The following is a 23898-nucleotide window of genomic DNA, read 5'->3' as shown; positions in this document are numbered from 1 at the left end:
AATGGATCTATACAACGAGCTTTGGCAGTTGTCTAAATTTTTTCTTTCTTCTATTCTAATTTAAAATTTTTTCAATTAAGAAAAAATATATTATAACAATAATAATGATAAAATAATTATTGTTAGGCCTTGAGCTCGATATTAACTCGCGATATTACAAATCAGTAGGCCGATATAACAACAAAAATTGTTAATACATCCCAGAGCACGGGGAAAAAGTGTCAATAAAATATGACACTATGGCATCATCGCCATAAACAAAGTCCAATTTTCACAACTATTCTGTAACAGATGTCGCAGTGCTGTGAATATCAATTGGCAAGAACCAGAATTGAAGTAGGAATAATGAAGACAAACAACAAACCGCTGTGATGGCTGAATGGTTATAGCAGCGGCGCCTAAACGTTGCCGATGAAGGAATTTAGCAGTTCCCGAAATGGATCTATACAACGAGCTTTGGCAGTTGTCTAAAATTTTTCTTTCTTCTATTCTAATTTAAAATTTTTTCAATTAAGAAAAAATATATTATAACAATAATAATGATAAAATAATTATTGTTAGGCCTTCAGCTCGATATTAACTCGCGATATTACAAATCAGTAGGCCTATATAACAACAAAAATTGTTAATACATCCCAGAGCACGGGGAAAAAGTGTCAAAAAAATATGACACTATGGCATCATCGCCATAAACAAAGTCCAATTTTCACAACTATTCTGTAACAGATGTCGCAGTGCTGTGAATATCAATTGGCAAGAACCAGAATTGAAGTAGGAATAATGAAGACAAACAACAAACCGCTGTGATGGCCGAATGGTTATAGCAGCGGCGCCTAAACGTTGCCGATGAAGGAATTTAGCAGTTCCCGAAATGGATCTATACAACGAGCTTTGGCAGTTGTCTAAATTTTTTCTTTCTTCTATTCTAATTTAAAATTTTTTCAATTAAGAAAAAATATATTATAACAATAATAATGATAAAATAATTATTGTTAGGCCTTGAGCTCGATATTAACTCGCAATATAAAAAAAAATCTGCAAAAAAATAAAAAGTTTTCGAGATCTTTCCTTGCAAAATACAAGGTTTTTAATATTGTTACAAAAAAAAAATTGAAAAAATCCGTAATGGTTGTGCGTTATCTTTGAACCTGCAGGGCCTAACAAAAAGTATTGTATACACAGTTTTTAGAAATTTTTATTACCTTTTAAAGGCTTTAAACGCTTTTCGAACCGCTCAATTCGTTCTTGAGATATATATGATTAAGTGGACCAAATTTTTTTTGTTTTTTTTTTTTTTGAAAAACGGTTATTCGTAAATATCTCAAAAACTTTACCATAGAATTAAAAATAACCTTGATTTTCGGAGTCAGGGGGTGAGTTTACATAGGAATTTCATAATGGCGTCTCTGGTGCATTTTGGCTGTAAACCAGTGCCATTAAACCATTTAAAACAATTAAAGTTGTCTAAGTTGGGTTGTATCCGGACATTATATACTCAGCGTGAGCTTCAATTACACATTTCATTTCAGATAAATTACTTTTCTACATAACACGTCCGCCCGTTTAAAAAAAAATTTTTCACCTTTTTCTCTTACAATAAAACTTGATAAGTGAAATATCATTGATTCAAAACAATTTTTTGCTAATTTGTAGCTTATTATTCTAGTCTACGACCCTTTTAAACTTGTTTTATATCTAAGTTGCCGTGGTCCTCTACCGATCCCGTCCATTTTTACTAGAAATATTTCCTGCTATAGGAAAAATTTTTTTACACAATTTCATTACGATATGTTAATTTTTCTTTGAGTTATGGCTCCCGAACCACAGAAAATTGCTTAGCCATAAAAGGGGCGGTGCCATACCCATTTTCAAAAATTTTAGTGTTTTCCAATTTAATGTTATAATTCAATTTAAAAAGTAAAATTCTATTGATACAAAGTTCTATTTCGCTAAGATATAGCATATTTTATTCACACACGACCCTTTTCAAATCTTTTATACAAAAGTGGGCGTAGTCCTTAACCGATTTCGTTAATTTTTCTTCAAAACATTCCTTATAGTAAAGGAAACCTCTCTGCCGAATTTTGTTACGACGGGTTTAACTATTTTTATTTATGATTAACAATATTTGATTTTAACATAAGTAGGCAGTGCCACGCCCATTTAAAAAAATTTTTTCAAATTTTTATCAAGAGTCTCAATATCAAGTTTCAACATTCATTATGTATTATTTACTAAATAATCAGGTTTTTTGTGTTTTCCAAAATGTTATATATATAAAAAGTGGGCGAGGTTATCATCCGATTTCGCTCATTTTCAATACCAATCTGTTCTGGGTCCAGATAAGTTCATGTACCAAATTTGGTGAAGATATCTCAATATTTACTCAAGTTATTGTGTTATCGAACAGACGGACGGACGGACGGACATGGATCAATAAAATTTTTTTTCGACACTGATGATTTTGATATATGGATGTCTATATCTATCTCGATTTCCTTATACCTGTACAATCAACCGTTATCCAATCAAAGTTAATATACTCTGTGTGCAAAGCACCTGGTCCACCCAAGATCAATCTTGTTATGAAAATGTTTAAGTATATATTCAAATTGCATAAATAACAAGTAAGGAAGGCTCAGTTCGGGTATAACCGAACATTACATACTCAGCTGAGAGCTATGGAGACATAATAAGGGAAAAGCACCATGTAGGAAAATGAGACTAGGGTAACTCTGCAATGTGTTTGTATGACATGTGTATCAAATGGAAGGTATAAAAGAGTATTTTAAGAGGGAATGGGCCATAGTTCTATATGTGGACGCCATTTAGGGCATCGCCATAAAGGTGGACCAGAGGTGACTCTAGAATTTGTTTGTACGTTATGGGTATCAAATGAAAGGTGTTAAAGAGTATTTTAAGAGGGAGTGGGCCATAGTTCTATATGTGGACGCCATTTAGGGATATCTCCATAAAGGTGGACCAGGGGTGACTCTAGAATTTGTTTGTAGGATATGGGTATCAAATGAAAGGCGTTAATGAGTAATTTAAAAGGGCGTGGGCTTAGTTCTATAGGTGGACGCCTTTTCGAAATATCGCCATAAAGGTAGACCAGGGGTGCCTCTATAATTTGTTTGTATGATATGGGTATCAAATGAAAGATGTTAAAGGTTATTTTAAAAGGGAGTGGGCCTTAGTTCTATAGGTGGGCGCCTTTTCGAGATATCGCCATAGAGGTGGACCAGGGGTGACTCTAGAATTTGTTTGTACGATATGGGTATCAAATGCAAGGTGTTAATGAGCATTATAAAACTGAGTGGGCCTTAGTTCTATATGTGGACGCCTTTTCGAGATATCGCCATAAAGGTGGACCAGGGGTGACTCTTGAGTGGGTTTGTACAATATGGGTATCAAACGAAAGGTGTTTATGAGTATTTTAAAAGTGAGTGGGCCTTAGTTCTATAGGTGGACGCCTTTTCGAGATATCGCCATAAAGGTGGACCAGGGGTGACTCTATAATTTCTTTGTACGATATGGTATCAAATGAAAGGTGTTAATGGGTATTTTAAAAGGGAGTGGGCCTTAGTTCTATAAGTGGACGCCTTTTCGAGATATCGTTATAACGGTGGACCAGGGTTGACCTAGAATGTCTTTGTACAACATGGGTATCAAACGAAAGGTGATACTGAGTATTTTAAAAGGGAGTGGGCCTTAGTTCTATAGAAGGACGAGTTTTCGATATATCTGCATAAAGGTGGATCAGGGGTGACCCTATAGTGTGTTTTTACGATATGGGTATCAAATTAAAGATATTAATGAGGGTTTTAAAAGGGAGTGGTGGTAGTTGTATAGACAGGGTGACTCAGAATATCATCTGTCGGGTACCGCTAATTTATTTATATATGTAATACCACGACACGTATTCCTGCCAAGATTCCAAGGGCTTTTGATTTCACCCTGCAGAACTTTTTCATTTTCTTCTACTTAATATGATAGGTGTCACACCCATTTTAAAAATTTTTTTTCTAAAGTTATATTTTGCGTCAATAAACCAATCCTATTACTATGTTTCATCCCTTTTTTCGTATTTGGTATAGAATAATGGCATTTTTTTCATTTTTCGTAATTTTCGATATCGAAAAAGTGGGCGTGGTCTTAGTCGGATTTCGGCCATTTTTTATACCAATACAAAGTGAGTTCAGATAAGTACGTGAACTGAGTTTAGTAAAGATTTATCGATTTTTGCTCAAGTTATCGTGTTAACGGCCGAGCGGAAGGACAAACGGTCGACTGTGTATAAAAACTGGGCGTGGCTTTATTGTAGTTAATGAAATTTATTGAATGAGAAAATATGAGATTCATTTAAACAAGTAAGGCTATACATATATAATATAAACATTTGTATGCTAGATAAAGTACTTCAAGTAATACATCATCCCCATTATAATTGAAGTTCTTCACGCCTAGCTTGTTTCTGCAGAAGTTAAATTGTGTAATTGTCACTGCTTTGTAAGAATATCTGCAGCATTGTCTTGAGTGCTTATAAATTTAATGCTCAAAACTTCTTCTTGAACAAGGTCTCTCAATAAATGTTATACATGTTGTTATGCGCTAAGTCAATACAGCTCTTATTGTCGGAATATAGTGTCCACAATTTCTTTTGGTTTTGTTCTAGCTCATTCAATAGTGCTTTTAGCCATATTATTTCTTGGCATGCTGCTGATAATGACATATATTCAGCTTCGGTTGTTGATAATGCTACAGTTGTTTGCCGCTTTGAACTCCAAGATATTCAACCACCCTGATACATAAACGCGTAACCAGTTGTTGATCGAGGACTATCAATGTCACCAGCCCAATCAGCATCAGTAAAGCCAATTACCTCTACTTTGATATCTTTGGAAAATTCGAATTTATAATCAAGTGTGCCTTTAATATATCTAAATAATAGGTTAACAGCTTTCCAGTGCACTCTTCCGGGATTTTTGTTGAACTTGGATAAGGTCCAGACTGCAAATGCAATGTCTGGTCTGCTAATCTGCGCAGCATACAATAAAATTCCAATCGCTTCTTGATAAGGCAAGTCTTGCACCAACTTCCTCTCTTCATCTGTCGTAGGAGAAAATTAATCTGACAATTTTTGATTTAAATCAACAGGAGTGCTTACGCTTTTGCAATCTTCCATGTTAAGCCGATTAAGGATATCCGTCAAATATCGCTGCTGATCTAACCACAGTTTTCCTATCTTCCGGTCTCTTGTAATTTTCATAGGTAGTATATATTTAGTCTGTCCCATATCTTTTATTTTGAAATTCGTTTTTAAAAATGCCTTTAGTTTCTCTTTATACAAAGTATTATTTGAAAAAATTAGGATATCATCCACATATATTGCTATGTATGCTCTTATTTCCCTTTCTACATAGTAATGTATACAATGATCCCGTTTCGACTGACACAATCCAAATTTTTTTAAAGTTTCACAAAGCTTTTTGTTCCAACAACGACTTGCTTGTTTCAGCCCATACAGTGACTTCTTTAGCCTACATACTCTCCCTTGTGTAATATCAAAACCCTTTGGCTGTTGCATATATATTTCCTCCTGTAAATCGCTTTGAAGAAATGCTGTTATAACATCCATCTGATCAATGTCTAGATCACATTTCTCCGCTAAAGCCAAAAGCAAACGCACTGAAGAATATCTAACTACCGGTGAAAACGTTTCTTCGAAATCAATACCTTTTCTTTGGGAGTATTCTTTTACAACTAGGCGTGTCTTATGCCGCTCAATGTTCCCCATAGAGTTCCTCTTTAATTTGAAGCACCATTTGTTCGTTATTGCCTTTTCGTCAGGAGGTAGATCACATAAATCCCATGTACCGTTTTCAATAAGAGAATTGTACTCCTCTTCCATTGTTTTCTTCCACATCGACGCCTGTGGACTCTGCAAAGCTTCACTTACAGTTTGGGGTTCCATTATCGGTTCTTCAATCCCCAGTACTGCATAACGTTGTACAGGTTTCTTAGCTCTTGAAGATCTCCTAAGAATAAGTGTTCCTTCAGCTTCAGCATCCCTATCTACCTGGCTATCGGGAACATTCTGTACACCATTTTCTACAGATCGACGCTTTTTACAGGAAGTAGTTAGAATGACATCGTTATCACGGTCAAATGAATCATCTTTTTCATTTTCATCCCCTCGTGTCTCGTCAAGATCGAAATATTCTTCCTCTGAACCATTTTCTATCGAATTCGTTACTGTATGATGACAATCATAGTTAATAAGAAACATATTTTGATTAGATTTCAAACAACTATCTGAAACGAACTGGTCTTCCAGAAAAACAGCATTTCTACTAATGGTTATTTTACCAGTATTTGGTTTCATAAATGATATGCCTTGGATTCTGTACAATAACCAACAAATAAAAGTTCTTCGCCTTTAGAATCGAGCTTCTTTCTTTTCTCTTTTGGGATATGTACTACAGATTTACAACTAAACACTCTCAAATGTTTCAAGTATATTTTTCTACCAAGCCATACTTCTTCTGGAATATTACCATTTAATCCTCTACAAGGCGACCTATTCACTAGATACAAGGCTGTATTTACCGCCTCCGCCCAGTACCTTTTGCCAAGCTTTGATTGTATGAGCATACAACGTGCCTTCTCGATCAGCGTCCTGTTCATACGTTCTGCCATTCCATTCTGCTGGGGCGTATACGGGGCTGTTCTTTGGTGAAAAATTTCAGCAGACCTCATTATACTTTCCATCTTTTTGTTGGAGAACTCTGTACTATTATCCGTCCTTAAATTTTTAATTTTCCTACCAGTCTGATTCTCAACCAACTGTTTAAACTGACAAAATATTTCTGCAACTTGATACTTCGACTTCAAAAATACCCAAAACCTTTCTAGAGAAGTCATCAATGAATGTCAGAAGATAGATACACCCTCCATACGAAGCTACTTCCATTGGACCACACAAGTCAGAATGTACGACTTCAAGAATATCCATAGCTCTATTTCCAAGATCTTTAAATGGCAGTCGTGACATTTTTCCCTTCGCACAAACTATACATTGATTGTTTTCTAAAAAGTCCGCTTTAGTTCCACCAACGCGATCTACCAACTTCATTAAGTTATCATGACATGGATGACCCAAGCGTTTATGCTAAATTCCGGCATCGTTATTTGATTTCGCTACATAAACTGACTTCCGTACCCTATTTGAGCGAAACATGCCATCTACCATACTACCTGTTGCAATTAAATCTTCCTTACAATCAATTACCTTGCATCCAGTAGAATTAAGACGAATTCATGACCATATTTCACAATTTTCGATATGGACAGCAAATTTGTATGTGCGCCCGGTAAATATAAAACATCTCGCAAGCAGATTTCTTCGGCTTTATTATCATTAATTACCTTCACATCAATGTTTCCAAAACGCTCACCGTCCATTGACGGGTTGTTAATCATAACAATGCTAAACTTCGAACATGGTGTAATTGTACTGAACGCAGATGAATCATTGCACATATGCGATGTAGCCCCTGAATCAAAAAACCACTCACCATCTATGCATTCTCTAGCTGACATTGCCGCAAACATTGACTTTCTCTTCGGCTTTTCAATATTTTTCTTCAGACAGTTTGCTTTAATATGCCCAAATTCTTGGCATCTGTAGCATTTTGGTCCCTTTCTATAATTTTTATTATTTTACTTGGCTTCCCCAATAATGCAATGTCCTGGTTAAAGGTGACTGACATATCCTGCAACAATTTTGTCTTCACGTAATCTCCGCTTATATCAACTCCAGAATTTTCGATAGCCATGATGATTGCTAGATACATGTCGGCAATCCCGCTAACATCAACTCCAATCCATTCGCTGCTCACTGTTAAACCTACATTGCTTAGTTTATTCGCTGTACATATTATGGTATTCACATAATCTTCCATATTCTGGCAACCTTCAATACGAGTCGTGATCAATTTCTTCAAAAGATTTACTCTCCCTGTTAGTCCTGAATTCTGAAACGCCCGCTCAAGACTAGCCTACATGTCCATTGCAGTTTCATCGTTCTGTATCATAACATACAGCAAAGGATCCACCACCAGCACCAGCTTCGATTTCGCCAGGACGTTCTTCCTTACATCTGTTTCAGTGCCAATAATACATTTCCGCAAGTCTTCAATCTGGAAATATGATTCTACTGCAAAACGCCATTGGTCCCTATTTTCTCGCTTTTTAAGTCGCTCAATTTGAGGAATATTCGTAACCGACATTTCAATGAAAAAATGTTTAAATACATTTTTTTTTATTTGACAGTTATCGCCTGGGCCCATAACCTATTGTAATTAATGAAATTTATTGAATGAGAAAATATGAGATACATTTAGACAAGTAATTCATTACGTATATAATATAAACATTTGTATGCTAGATAAAGTACTTCATGTCTCCAGTACGTCAGGCTTCAACCGATTTCGCCCTTTTTCACAGAAAACCGTTATCGTCCTAGAATCTAAGCCCCTACCAAATTTCACAAGGATTGGTATCCTAAATGAAAAAGGGCGGAGCCACGCCCATTTTGAAATTTTCTTTTACTTTTGTATTTTGTTGCACCACGGCCACCGTGGTGTGATGGTAGCGTGCTCCGCCTATCACACCGTATGCCCTGGGTTCAACTCCCGGGCGAGCAACATCAAAATTTTAGAAATAAGATTTTTCAATTAGAAGAAAATTTTTCTAAGCGGGGTCGCCCCTCGGCAGTGTTTGGCAAGCACTCCGGGTGTATTTCTGCCATGAAAAGCTCTCAGTGAAAACTCATCTGCTTTGCAGATGCCGTTCGGAGTCGGCATAAAACATGTAGGTCCCGTCCGGCCAATTTGTAGGGAAAATCAAGAGGAGCACGACGCAAATTGGAAGAGAAGCTCGGCCTTAGATCTCTTCGGAGGTTATCGCGCCTTACATTTATTTTTTTTTTTTTTATATCATTACTGGAGTTGAATGTTGACATAATTTACTTATATTAAATCTTTTGTTAAAATTTGACTTTAAAAACATTTTTTTTTTAAGTGAGCGTAGTCGTTATTCGATTTTGCTAATTTTTATTAAGCATACATATAGTAATAGGATAGCGATCTGAGATGAGTGCCCAGGAACCTACATAGCAAATTTCTTCAAGGTACCTCAAAATTTACTCAAGTTATCGTGTTAACGGACGGTCGGACGGACGGACATGGCTCAATCAAATTTTTGTTCGATACTGATGATTTTGATATATGGAAGCCAATATCTATCTCAATTCGAGTATAAAATAAGCATTTTAGCATTTTTTATTATCCAAATAATTAGACGAACATTTTGTCGCGTAGGGGACAACATTTATGGCTTTCGATTAGCATCTTGAAAACTGTACTGGGCAAAAGGGTACTGATTTACACTTTTACGGGAATACCCATATGTATTACGTATATATATGTATTAAAGCTATTACAAACTTTTTTTGTGTTTCCTCAGAGCTTGCACAAAAGTTTAAATAGATGTTAATATAGGTTTTTTAAAATGTCATACCGTATAGACAAATTTGATTTTTCATTGTATAGCTAGCTAACGAGTTGCAGCAGGAAAATGTATTGCTTTTTTTTTAAGAGAATAGAGTCAGTTAAAAAATAACTTACTTTGTAAGACCTTATTTTATAAAACTTAGTTTCACCAAAATCTACGTTAAAATAAGTTTCAAGAAAGACGGCTAACAATTTTAATTCTTTAAAACTTTTGCAATCCTTGAATTGTTTTAATAATATTTTGGTAAAAAGCTTTTGCTAAACTTTACTCTAAAATACAATCATTCTTTACTGCATTGCTTTATATTATGTAAAAGTTGATCCGTTTCACAAATTCCCAGTCATATATCATTCGTTTTCATAAGACAACATTAATCAAAATATAACGAATGAGAATGATAAATGCGTGAAATTAAGTAAGAACGCCTAGAAATAGGGATAAGAGTCTGTGTGTATGTAGGTAGATATTATATTATATGTTTTATATTTATGATATCTACATAAAGTGATGACGTTATTAATGAAACTGGTAAATGTAATCCATAGAATTACGGAGACGCGCTAAAGCTGAACATATTAAATTAATTTGTGATTGTGATTTGCATGAATTGAGCGAATAATTTCCTTAATATTCTTCATAAACTATTTAAAAAAAGATACACACACAAATTCACACTACATACATACAATACATAAAATGTGTCAAATCATTGTTGATATTTCATTTCCTTTTTGAATATATGAGCGTAGACAATCCTTTAATACAATATATTTGCATATACATATTTATGCACACGGGTGTCGGTATAATTATTTATATTGTTAATGTTACATTGTAGTTGTTTTGCCGTCAGTTGTCGTTTACACTATAAATTACAATTAATGACGCACGTCACATGCATAAAGAAATAAAAAATATTCCGTGTTCACATACCACCCAACCATTCACAAAAATATTTGGTTAAACGTAATCAGATTCGCGTCTATGTATACTACGGTGAGCTAAACCAAAGAGTTGGAAAATATTATTTGCTAGGGTTACTGTTTCAAAGTTTAGTTCAGCGAAAATTTTAGCAAAAAAAAGCTATACGACAAAATTATAGGAAAGCTGTTTTAACGTGCTCCCAATTATCTTTAAAATAGTACTATCGCCCGGGGTCTAAAATTCGACCAATCTAAATTCTTGCATAGATGATATGCAAATTTAATGGTGTTTTCGTTTATGGAAAGGATGTTGCTCTCATACATAATTTGTACTCCTGTGTGCTATACGGTGTTAATATGGGATATATCCAAACCCAATTTAAAGTGATGTCTCGTTTTTCCTATTTCATTGTTTTGTGCAAAATTTTCAACATAAGCTTTGATGATGCGATTCTCTTGAAATCGGCGAGTAACTTTTTAAAAGAGGCTTAACCATGCGAATGAGTTTAACTAAAAATGAAGGTAAAATATATTTGGTGTCACAGTAATAATTATATGATTCTAGACTTTCCACATTGGTATTCAGCAGATACCAGTGATGCAGATTCAGTAGTTAAACCTATTTGCTTTAAGGATAACTGATTTTGTATGGGAGGTTCCATGGCCCTTTTTCCAATATTCTTCAATTTTCTTTAAAACTTTGGCTTCAAGAATATTAGCAGCTTTGTTAAGTTTTGAAATGTGACTTAAGTGGTTCCGGAGATATGGAATATGCAAAAAAAAAACACATTTGTATGGAAAATACCACACTCTCTTTCTAATTCTTCCCACTTTTCTGCACTTATACAATTTCGATGTTGGGCATCTGTCTGCTAGGTATCATTGCTCTAAGATTGCAGCCTAAGAGATTTTTGATTTTCAAAATTTGGTATATTGGGTATATATATCAAATTCCACTCCCCCCCACATACCAAAACTACCCTATTTTACTGAAGAATCTTGTTTCCCGCAAACGGGTGCATATTCTAGCCAAAACTACCTTATTTCACTGAAGAATCCTGTTTCCAACAAACGGGTGCATATTCTAGCCAAAACGGCCAAACGGTGCGTCCAAAGGAGGAGTTGAGAAATCAGCGTGTGGGGTATTTGAATAAAGATATATACCATATAAAAGTTCTTCGGGTGCACTCTCCCTTTTGCAAGGCTTAAAAGATTGATATAACCAAAGGGGCATTGACACAAAATTACAGTTGATGCAGCTGCAGTAGTTTCGAATATGTGTGATACGGAATTTTTTGTTTCCAATATTATTCGATTTTCGTTAAAACTTTGGCTTAAGGAATAATGGCGGTTATGCGGTGTTTGAGTAATATGACTTAATCGGTGATATACCAATTTTCTCCACTGATGGAATATTGGTGTTGGTCATCTACCTGCCAAGTATCAATTTCCTTGTATAAATATTCTTAGAGATATTTAATTTTTAATATGTTGGTATATATATCAGATGCGATATCCCCTAAATACCACAAATACCCACTTTGCATCGAAAAATTATATTTCCTACAAATTGATGCTTATTTCATCCAAATCCGTCAAAAGGTGCGTTTGGATTTAATCGTCGGTTCAGATTTTCTATATGAGTAAAATTTTGAATGAGTTATTAGCGATTTATAATAAATACACCGAGCAAGTCTTGAGAAATAGGAAAAGCAAAACAAAAATCGCAATAGACAGCATACCATTATATACAGTCACAGTTTAGCGGTAGTATTAGAAATCCGTAGTACTCGAACTCGATTCTAGAATTACAAAAAGATTTCTAACACAAATATTGATAGAAATCATTAGAAACCGTCTGTAAAGTTGTACAAATATTTGAAAATATTTTTTTATGACAAGCTTTCTACAAATCAGAAAACAACATTTCTACTACATTTGTATAGCAAATTTAAAATTGTGAGGAGTACAACTTTATCTAATATATAAAATTCTTCTGTCACGGTTTTAGAGGCTGAACTCCTCCCAAACGGCTGAACCGATTCTCATGAAATTTTGTGGGCATATTGGGTAAGTCGGAGAATCGGCCAACGTCTACCTTTTTTTCTCTCGGTGTCTAGGGTCTTGAAATCAAAACGTGGACCCGGGTACTCCTAGAATGTGTTTAAACAATATGGATATCAAATGAAAGCTGTGGGTGAGTGCTATAGTACAGGATAATTTTCATACCCCTGGGTGACTAGGGTCTAGAGATATAGGCCAAAACGTGGGCCCGGATAGCCCTAGAATGTGTTTATACAATATGGATGTCAAATGAAAGCTGTTGATGAGTGCTATAATACAGGATAATTTTCATATAACTGGGAGGCTAGGGTCTCGAGATATAGCCCAAAACATGGACCCGGGTACCCCTAGAATGTGTTTTTACATTATGGGTATAAAATTGAAGCTGTTGATGTATGCTTTAGTACAGGGTAAGTTTTACACCGCTGGGTGACTACTGTCTCGAGATATAGGCCAAAACATGGACCCGGATACACCTAGAATGTGTTTTTATATTATGGGTATCAAATTGAAGCTGTTGATATGTGCTACAATACAGAGTAAGTTTTACACCGCTGAGTGACTAGGATCTCGAGAGATAGGCCAAAACATAGACTCGGATACCCCTAGATTGTGTGCGTATTATGGAAATGAAAGCTGTTGCTGAGAGCTCTAAAGTTCATTGTGATATTCGATTTAGTCGCATCAACCTGGCAAAACTGATAAATATGCATGCGAAGCCGAAATAAAGAGAAGAATTAATAATACCCACATACTTACTTATATACGTCCTATTCGATTTGCCTGAAATTTCGTATATAAATTTGCCTATATTAGTATTTACGATGCTCTTTTCCGGGAAGTATACCAGAGACGAACTGGGACTGGGATTAGGACTAGGACTGGGACTGAAACTGAGACTCGGAGTGGGACTGGGACTGAGATTCGGAATGGGACTGGAACAAAATACATACCACCCTCTGGGACTGGCAATAAGAGATGAAGAAGAAGGAGAAAAACTTGAGAGAAGAGAAAAGAGAGAAGGAGACTGAGAAAGATATAGAATGAGACGAAGATGCAGATAGATGAAGCGAAAAATACGGAGGGAGGAATGAATAAAAGGATTAGGAAAAAGTGTAGAGGGGTAGGGCAGAATTAGACGGAAAAAGCTTATTAAAATGTATGCAGATAGATCAAATTTAGGGCAGAACAACGTCTGCCGGGTCTGCTAGTATTGATATAAAGGGCTCAAATTATTTCAAGCGGGGCTTGAGGAAAAAAAACAACGATTTTTTTAACTCCCTAATACTTACATTTACATATGCTTATAATATAGGTATGTGTGTAGGCAGTTTTGAATGTCTGTGTTAAGTTTAACTACAATTAAATTTTTCCCTTTAAAAGGGCTTCCCACAACAACAACAAAATGATTGAAAGAAAAAATTGATGTTAAAAATGTGTGACTTCAGGCTCGAAACCCATCCGAATCAATTCAAGTATTCGTATTTACGTATTACGAGTATTTATCGAAAAAACACAAATAGTTTAGCATAGGGTTGCTGTGACTGTTTAAATGTAATGTGTAGTGACACCCACCGCAGTAACCATAATAAATCAAATGCAAATATTAGCATTGATCTTAAAATAATTTAAATGATTGCATACATATGCATGTACATGTGTCCATAAATTTGTGTAACTGTATTTCTATGCACACAAGATTACGTATACGTCACGTTGGCCATGTTAATGGCTCTCTGCCAAATGTTCCACATGTGTATGTAATAAGTTAAAACATATTCTTACCAATGTGAGCCTGGATGTATATATTTATACATATCTGTTTATGCATACATTTAAACGCCAGAGCTGTGTGGTTTATATTTCGAGAGTGTTTGTTATTTGCATATTGGATTGCTCAATATAAAAAAACACTTAACTATTCATATATAAATCTGCAAGTTTTGATTTCCATATGTATGTATTTAGGTATATATGATGTACGTTTAGAATTTTTGTAGATACATACATCAGTGAGAGAGTTATGCTGTGGTTGGGAAATTGAATTCTCGTTATCCACTTCAACTAGTGATGGAACTATATTTCGCTGTTGGTGATTACATCGCCGTGAATGAAAAATCGCTAATAGCGATAGCTATTGCTATCCAAATATATCAGTATATATAACACTAATAGTGATAGCGGCGATGCAATCACCGTTAGTGAAATATTGTTAATCGCTACTAGCTATCCAAATATATCAGTGATTGGCATCTTGGCAGCATTTCGCCAATAGCGATATTTCTTCACTCGGGTGTATTTACTTTAGCTAGTTTGCTCTTTCAGGTGACGTTATTTTGAAATGATATTTTTATAAACAACGTTTTGATCTGGTTGGCTGCGAAAATATGATTGTATTAATTTATTTTAAACCCGTTTTAATACCGAGTGAAATATGAGAGCAAATTATAGTAAAACAAATAAGAAAGGCTAAGTTCGGGTGTAACCGAACATTACATACTCAGTTGAGAGCTATGGAGACAAAATTAGGGAAAATCACCATGTATAAAAATGAAACTAGGGTAACCCTGGAATGTGTTTGTATGACCTGTGTATGAAATGAAAGGTATTAAAGAGTATTTTAAGAGGGAGTGGGCCATAGTTCTATAGGTGGACGCCATTTAAGGATATCGCCATAAAGGTGGACAAGGGCTGACTCCAGAATTTGTTTGTACGATATGGGTATCAAATGAAAGGTGTTAATGAGTATTTTAAAATGGAGTGGGCCTTAGTTCTATAGGTAGATTCCTTTTCCAGATATCGCCATAAAGGTGGACCAGGGGTGACTCTAGAATGCGTTTGTACAATATGGTTATCAAACGAAAAGTGTTGATGAGTATTTTAAAAGGGAGTGGCCTTCGTTCTATGGGTGGACGCCTTTTCGAGATATCGCCATAAAGGTGGACCAGGGGTGACTCTGGAATTTGTTTCTACTATACGGGTATCAAATGAAAGGTGTTAATGAGTATTTTAAAAGGGAGTGGGCCTTAGTTCTATAGGTGGACGCCTTCTATAGGTGGACGCCTGTTCGAACGGGGTGCGTCTGATCCTTGCGAGAGGTGGGCGCACCGGGTCGATCTCAGTGGGAATATGCGTGTGGAAATAAGAAAGTAGACGAGATTTCTCGTTATAATGGATGTAATTTATTATGTGAATATATATATAACCTGGTTACAATATTACCTGAATATATTCTGGAAAACAGTGGAGATCGTTGGCGGCAGATGCGTGCTGGTTGGCGGTTGAAATCAAAGAGGCCGGTTGTGTAGCGAGCTACAACCGTTGACCCGCAAAATCCTCCGTTTTGGAGGGGAAAGGCACCCCCGACATGCATATGCATGAGTGCTGACAAAGAGCACACATACACGTGCATGTACATGCGTGCACATGCATGAGGGTGATGGTGTGGGTGGTTATAAATTAATTCGAGTATCGAGTATCGATTTGCAGGGTTGCATTGGGGGGGTCGCAATCAGATGCGGAAAAGTTAGGCATCCTGCCTAAACATGCCGGCCCCCCTTGTGATACGCAACATCGTTTTCCGCCAATGACCTCCGCTGAAACGAGAAAAATTATTATAAGACTTACACACTAAACTTAATCTAAATGAGGAGTTCGTCTGCGACGCAAAATGGCCGGGAATCCTTTCCGACTTGCCTAGCATGCCACCTAAGCTAGGATGATAAAAGTTAACGGTGATGAACAGATGTAAGTGAATATTTCTTGCCATTGAATTATACATAATTCTTAAATATAGAAATTCAGAATGTAATATGTGTATAGTCGATGGCCAGTAAGGCTGGGCGAAGAGGCCGAGGTCTCCGTTCCAGATTGGCACCATTTTTTGTTATTCTGTGGTTTTTGTCATTCCGGATGGAGAGGCCGAGGTCTCCATTCCAGATTTGCGGTTTTTTTGTTGGTTGGACGAAGAGGCAGAGGTCTCCGTTCCAGCGTATAACGTGTCGTGTCGCTCTCAGGGCGACTGTGGCATTTTTATGGATGTACCAGGGCGAGTGGCCGTGAGGTTGGTTGGGTGATGCGCGTTTTCGCTGCAGCGCATGCATTTCGTCAGTTGTGTATTATATTATTACCCTACAAACACCTGGTCACAAACCCTACCCACGCCCATGCAAATGTGACTACGAATATAACCCATCACCGTAAGATGCGTTTTTTGCAAAGTATTTAGTGTTGTGATTTCGAGCAGCTTATGTGTTTCAACAAAAACCAGCAAGATTGCGGTGTGTGGGAGGTTGGAATTTAAAACGAACCGTAGAGGCTGCCGACGGTGTTGATTTAATTTTGTGCGACAGCTCATGACGAATAGCGAACATCGTAATTAAATTGGAACATGTACCAACTGCCGGTGCTTACATGCAGATTGGCGATGCGTTCTTCACGACGCGTTCTATCTGCACGTATCATTATTAGATTGCATGCAGCCCTGTCGTGTATTTATTGGTTAGCTGACAGCTGGTATGGTGAATTTGTGGTGTGCGAGTATATATATGTACATACAGGTACTTGCTTGCCCTTGAAAAGAAACTAGGTCACTGAGGCAGTAGCACACTAGGCCGGTAGAAACAGTTCACTTTTCCCATTTCGGGATTTTGTCTTGTCGGGATTCTTTAATTTCGGGACTCGGATTGTGTTTGTACCGAGCCCTTATAATGACTGTTTGTGATGTTTGTTGTTGAGAAACAACAATTCCTACCCCCCGCCAAAAAGCAGACAGTACCGAGGGCAAAAAAAAATCAAACATCCAAAAGAAAAAAATTTTTTTTTTTTGTTTGTAAATGAGAGCAATTAATTTTGAAGGAGGTGTTTGCCTGTGTATATTTTTTTTGTGCGTAAGCATGTTTTGTGACTGCCCGGGTCAAAAAAGTCGATCCCGATTTTGTTTCTTTTGCGGGTTTTCGGTACCAGTGTGCGTCACTTGATGCAGCACTAATATGATATGCCGAACCAAGTAGGAATACATACATACATATGTACGTACGTTGGTTACAAATATGCCAACGGTAGAAGACAACAGAAAAATGAACATTCATACCCGTGTAGAGAGTGCAAATTTCAAATGAATTGAAACAAATGGTAAATAAATCATTCGATTTATTTCGCCGTTTCTTCATTCATCTGATTTTACGTGAAAGAATTCATGTGGTGTCTGTTAAATTTTTGCGATTTTATCTTAAAACAGGATATAATTGATTTTTTCAAGTGAAAAAGTCATCACGGTACATAATATATTGTTTCAAAGTATTATCTAATAGAATTTGTAGTGTGAAACCCATAAATTTACTTGGGAAGAAACTATTTTGAGATTAGTGAAAAAATCCATATATATATAAAATGAGTGAATTTTCTGGAGCACACTCTAACCTAAATCAATCGCAGGCCTTTGCTGCTGCACTGCAACGTGCCAAACAGATAGCGGCAACGATACAGCCAAATGCCTCACAGCAAAATAGCGCAGGTGTGGCTGCATCACCAACACCGGGTGCAGGTTTTAAGCGTTCTCATGAAGACAATGATTCCGATCCAGAAATGAAACGTTTTACCAGCCCGGGAAATGAGTATAATAATTCAAATGGCAGTAACGCTGGTGGCGGAGGGGCTGCTAATATTTCACAAGCATTAGCCCAAGCTGCAGCAGTAGCACAACGTTTGGCCTCAACAGCTCGTACTACAGTGGAAGAACAAATACGTATTCCGGAAGCGCTTGTCAATTCAGTTTTAGGACGTGGCAGTAATGATACTATTACTCAGATACAGGGTATGAAAAACAATACGTCCAAGCTTTTATTTTAATTTTCATTGTTGAATTTTATTTCTCTTTATTAATTAATTTTTTTTTTTTTTGTCTTTCTATTTTCCTTTTAGGTGACTGGCGGTGGAGATCGATGATGATGATGATTCTTTGGATAATAGCAGCCCACAATGCTTACAAAATCTCCCCAACAGTGCAAATAACAATAATACGCAAAATCTAAATCTCAATATGGATCCCATGCATAGTCCTGCCACAGCAGTTGCGCAAATACAAACTTTATTAGATCGACGTGTTTTTGAAAAAGCTTTACAGTTGCTGATACCTATACAAAATTAGTTGGATCGTTTGTATCGTCCTTATCTTCATCTAACCCACCCATATCCTCATCTACATCTAATGAAAATTGATATGAATCTTCATTATCTGAATCATCAAAATTTGCTATCATCGGTTTGACAGGTTGAGTTTTTTTTCGCTACTACTACGGAATTAAGTATACGTGGTGCGGGCTTATCAGACGAAATACTTGAGTTCACTTTATTACTATTAGGGGATGAATTGGGATTAGTTGGCGATGATTTTTTTTTTGTAAGTGTGTGATTGAGAATTTTCGGAGTTGGTGGCTTTTTGTTGACGTGGTCATAGGACTTCTAGGCAGGCGAACATCGCCACTTGCTTTTTTAATGGGCGGCACAAATTTGCGACGTTCCGGCTTAACAAGAGAATAGTCATCAGGTTTTCTGTTTTCTACCAAAGCGTGATCATCTGACATATCGTTGTCATCTAATTTCTGTGTTTTGTCACTTTTCGAAATTAGTACATCTCCTTTTTTATTAATTATATCGTTTATATTGACTATTGTGAAAGTGGGCATAGTCTCAAAATCCTCTATAGTTGTTGAGATGGGTTCTGCTTCTATTGCTTTATTTTCCTCAATACTCTCATTTGTTGATTTACGCTTGACTGTAGACTTTGGTATCGGCTTCGTAATAGCAGATGACGCACTTCGACGTTTTGGTAAAGACAGACTGCGCGCATGTTGCGTTTTCTTTGGCATTGTTATAAGAGTGCGTGATGTTGAAGTTGATATTTGTGTGGAAGATTTTGCTGTAGTTTTAATATTACTATTATTACTACGCACAGTTTGTAGAAATCTAGGTTGCTGCGTCATCCTCAATGTAACACTGTTACCATCCATTAATGTACGCTTTTCTATAATTCTTGTTGTTGTATTTCGTTTTGGTTCCTCCAATAATGCAAGACCATCCGTTTTTAACTTAATTATTTTTCTACCATTTAGAGTTTGCCGTTGTTGTTGATTCGTCTTTCTCATAAGCATAGTAATCTCACTGGAATTTGAAGTTTTATTATGTTGTTGCTGTTGTTCTTATCTCTACCGCTTGCCACATTTGATGATGACTTTGCTAATAAGAAGCGTTTCCGCGCGATGCCCGATACATCTGCGTCACTATCGCTGCTATCTAAATCATTACGAGCACGCTTAACACCTGCCATAGGCTCAATCGAACGATTTACATTAGCAGCAAAGGATTTTCTGAGAAGTAGCAATTGTGAAGGCTGACTTTTTTGGGCGACTGTAGACGTTGGTCGTGGCGTTGTTGTGATAGTTGGACGTGGCGTGGTAGAGGCAGTTGGACGTGGCGTTGTAGAGGCATTCGGTGGCCCAATAGGAGTTTTGCGTTGCTGTGGTTGTTGTTTAACTCGCTTTATGGGGCGTGTGGTGACAATTTTAGATTCATCCGAAAAATTAGAATCGCTATCTTTAGCAATTGCACGATACATCTTGTCTAGCTCATCTTCTAGATCCTCTTTGTATGATTCATCGTTTGAGTCGTCATTAAAAAAGTCATCTGAACTGCTTGTTGACGGCTTTCTCTGTTTTGTGACAGTTGATTTTTTTTTTTTGATGCCGTTCCACCGCAAACAATTGGGATATCGATGTCGAGGTTCTATGAATTGTGAAGTTACCAAAACATCATCGAAATCGCTGTCAATTTTGTCGTCTACAAAAATGTTTAGCCAGCGGAATGCGAAGTGGTTCTGTACAACATGAACGCAAACCTATTCTTGACAAGAAAGAATTTGCAGGCAGCTCTTCAAAGACAAAATGCAGCCGCAGCTGTTGCTGCTATGGGTGCGAATAGGGCTGCCGCCGCTGGCGGGTCTATGTTATTCACTCATAATATGAGCGGCAATGCAGTTAATGCCAACAACCCTGATGCACCATCCACCTCAAACCCTGCACCCATATTTTCTTACAATATGACATTACCGGAAATGAGACAAGCTATTTCAAATAATACGGATGTACCAGTACCACCTTTGCCCTTTCATCTAACTTTTGCCGATATGCAACAAATTATACGAAATGCTAAAAATTTCCAACATCAAGAAAACCAACTAATGAACAGTGTACAAACTCAGCCAGCACAAACGCTCTATTGCTCGCCAGATATGCCAAAAGTTGAAGATGAGGAGGTATGTATCTCCGAATAAAATATTCGATTGGTATGCCAAATGTTTATTAATATTCAAATGAGTTTAGGACTCTTATGCACCAGATCCGAAAGATGATGATGAGTTTACACTCGTAATACTCCAAGTCATAATACTGATGAAGATTCGCAAGAGCTCCAAGTAAACAATTTCAATCCAAATGCCCATATGAACGAAGACTCGGGTCGTGAATCGTAAGTCAAATTTAATGCATATGTAGTAAAACCAGCGACCTTCGGGGAGCGGGTGGTTTTTATTTGTATTGTGTGACAGATTGGGGATCTACCGGGCTTAGGCGACTGTTGTTTTTGTATATGGCCGTGAATAGGTCACGAAACGTCGGCCAAGATAGGTAGTCGCCCTTGAACACCTCAGTATCACAAGCTGGCAGGCGGATACTATGTTCGCGCGCACGTTCTCCCTCAGGTTTGACTGCCCTATCTTTTTCCTCCTTCAATTTGGCTTGAAGTTCAGCCATGTTCGAAATGCATCTTAGGAATACGGCATGTGCCGCTTTATGCTTGATCTTGACCGCTGCAATTTTCTTTGCGTCGAGCGTGTCAGAGCCAAGCAACTCCTCTAGGGCGTTCTCTGCTTTTTCCCACTTAGCGTGCAACTCTTTTTGCTGTATTGCAAGAGTGTGCACAGTGTGCAGAGCCGCATTGATGTCATTAAAATCGGCCTCGAATTCGATTATTCGATCGGCCAATCTAATATAAGATTCCATGTTCATGCATTAAAGTGGAAAGCGAATTAATCAAGGAATATAAAACTTGAAAAACCTGAGCGAATCACACAACCAACAACTATTAAAATTACACAGAATTGATTATTACTTTTAATTTGTTTATTTTTGTCTGACATTGCAGATTATTTATGCCGTAAAACAGGGAGCAGGGGGAAGCAACACCAATGTGTTTTGTGTAAATAAAGGGGGCCACTCGCCACTTCAATCGTCAATTTTATTAAGTGCGCGCGTTGATATGAACTCGACGAAAAGTGTGAAACCGTGAAATAGATCTTATGCAACTAAGAACAAAAAACTGTGTAACAAGATTGATTAAGGAAATTAGTGAAAATAATAGTGACGCAAAAGAAATTAAATTTTGCCGCAGTCAAATGGCGTGAAATTTTTGTGAAAGTGAGGTTATGTGCACCTCTTCCCTGTGCTGTGTCTGGAGAGCCTTACCGCTGGTGGGGGGACAGACCAGATAGTCACAAGGAATCTTAACCGACGTTAATGCAACGCGTTTGCACTTATTTTCTTTTTTGGTACTACACAGTTTTTTCACACTTTTCGCGGTTAACTACAATCACGTATGACACTTTAAATGATTTTTCACACTTTTTATTTATTGTTTTTAACCAACCAAAAAAAAATGTGGCAAGAAATATTGCACTTACTCTGGCTTTTTATGGCGATTTGTATAGTGGTGCTTATGTGGTAAGATGGCTTGATGTCTTGCAGTGGCTTCCGCTCGCTGTCGATTGCTCAGTGATTGACGCTGATGTGAAAATAATACTTTTTTCCCGGATAAATTTTTTATGAGGCATTTTTAAGTGTGTGCGATAAGCTATAATTTTAATGTCACCAAAAGAATTTTACCACCAAAGTGTACCACCAAACGTGTATTTCAGCTTCTTAAAAGAATTTTACCATCAACGTGTATATAGAAGATTTTGTGTGGATGTGGACTGTATATCCATAGGTCGCTGGTTCATATCCGGCTCGAAGGACCAAATGTTCGGACGGGGTGCGTCTGATCCTTGCGAGAGGTGGGCGCACCGGGTCGATCTCAGTGGGAATATGCGTGTGGAAATAAGAAAGTAGACGAGATTTCTCGTTATAATGGATGTAATTTATTATGTGAATATATATATAACCTGGTTACAATATTACCTGAATATATTCTGGAAAACAGTGGAGATCGTTGGCGGTTGAAATCAAAGAGGCCGGTTGTATAGCAAGCTACAACCGTTGACCCGCAAAATCCTCCGTTTTGGAGGGGAAAGGCACCCACACATCAACCCCGTCATGCATATGCATGAGTGCTGACAAAAAGCACACATACACGTGCATGTACATGCGTGCACATGCATGAGGGTGATGGTGTGGGTGGTTATAAATTAATTCGAGTATCGAGTATCGATTTGCAGGGTTGCATTGGGGGGGTCGCAATCAGATGCGGAAAAGTTAGGCATCCTGCCTAAACACGCCTTTTCGAGATATCGCCATAAAGGTGGACCAGGGGTGTATCTAGAATTTGTTTGTAAGATATGGGTATCAAATGAAAGGTGTTAATGAGTATTCTAAAAGGGAGTGGCCCTTAGTTCTATTGGCCTTTTCGAGATATCGCCATAAAGGTGGACCAGGGGTGACTTTAGAATTGGTTTCTACGATATGGGTATCAAACGAAAGGTGTTAATGATTATTTTAAAGGGAGTGGGCCTTAGTTCTATTGGTGGACGCCTTTTAGAGATATCGTTATAAAGGTGGACCAGGGTAGATTCTAGAATGCGTTTGTTCAATATGGGTATCAAACGAAAGGTGATAATGAGTATTTTAAGACGGAGTAGGCCTTCGTTCTATAGGTGGACGCGTTTTCGAGATATCGCCATAGAGGTGGACAAGGGGTGACTCTATAATGTATTCGATATATCGACCAAAATGTGGACCAGCGTGACCCAGAACATCATCTGTCGCGTACCGCTAATTTATTTGTATATGTAATACCACGGACAGTATTCCTGCAGAGATTCCAAGGGCTTTTTATTTCGCCCTACAGAACTTTTTCATTTTTTTCTACTTAATATGGTAGGTGTTTCATCCCTTTTTTCGTATTTGGTACAGAATTATGGCACTTTTATCATTTTTCGTAATTTTCGATATCGAATAAGTGGGCGTAGTCATAGTCGGATTTCGGCCATTTTTTATACCAATAAAAAGTGAGTTAAGCACGTGGACTGAGTTTAGTAAAGATATGTCGATTTTTTGCTCAATTTATC

At 37.2% G+C, this 23898-nt stretch overlaps 1 protein-coding gene across 1 annotated transcript; it reads left to right on the top strand.

Moving 5' to 3' along the window:
• Positions 1–20303: 20303 nt before the first annotated feature.
• On the top strand, positions 20304–21083 carry LOC137235814 (uncharacterized). The gene is made up of 2 exons (XM_067758641.1): positions 20304–20874; positions 20942–21083. The coding sequence occupies exons 1-2, from the start codon at positions 20446–20448 to the stop codon at positions 21035–21037; spliced, it is 525 nt and encodes a 174-aa protein (XP_067614742.1). The 5' UTR covers positions 20304–20445; the 3' UTR covers positions 21038–21083.
• The last annotated feature ends 2815 nt before the right edge of the window (positions 21084–23898 follow it).

This window comes from Eurosta solidaginis, unplaced genomic scaffold (assembly GCF_040869045.1).
Source record: "Eurosta solidaginis isolate ZX-2024a unplaced genomic scaffold, ASM4086904v1 ctg00000443.1, whole genome shotgun sequence".
In the NCBI taxonomy this organism is placed as follows: domain Eukaryota; kingdom Metazoa; phylum Arthropoda; class Insecta; order Diptera; family Tephritidae; genus Eurosta; species Eurosta solidaginis.
Note: the sequence above shows the minus strand (reverse complement) of the source record. Positions and strands in the feature narration are given on the sequence as shown.

What these genes read in the sequence shown, in the direction of transcription:
- LOC137235814 (XM_067758641.1), top strand. Translation starts at nt 20,446, where the DNA reads ATGAACGCAAACCTATTCTTGACAAGAAAGAATTTGCAGGCAGCTCTT. An exon ending in CAAAAGTTGAAGATGAGGAG is followed by an intron (nt 20,875 to 20,941) that starts GTATGTATCTCC and finishes AAATGAGTTTAG; the next exon opens with GACTCTTATGCACCAGATCC.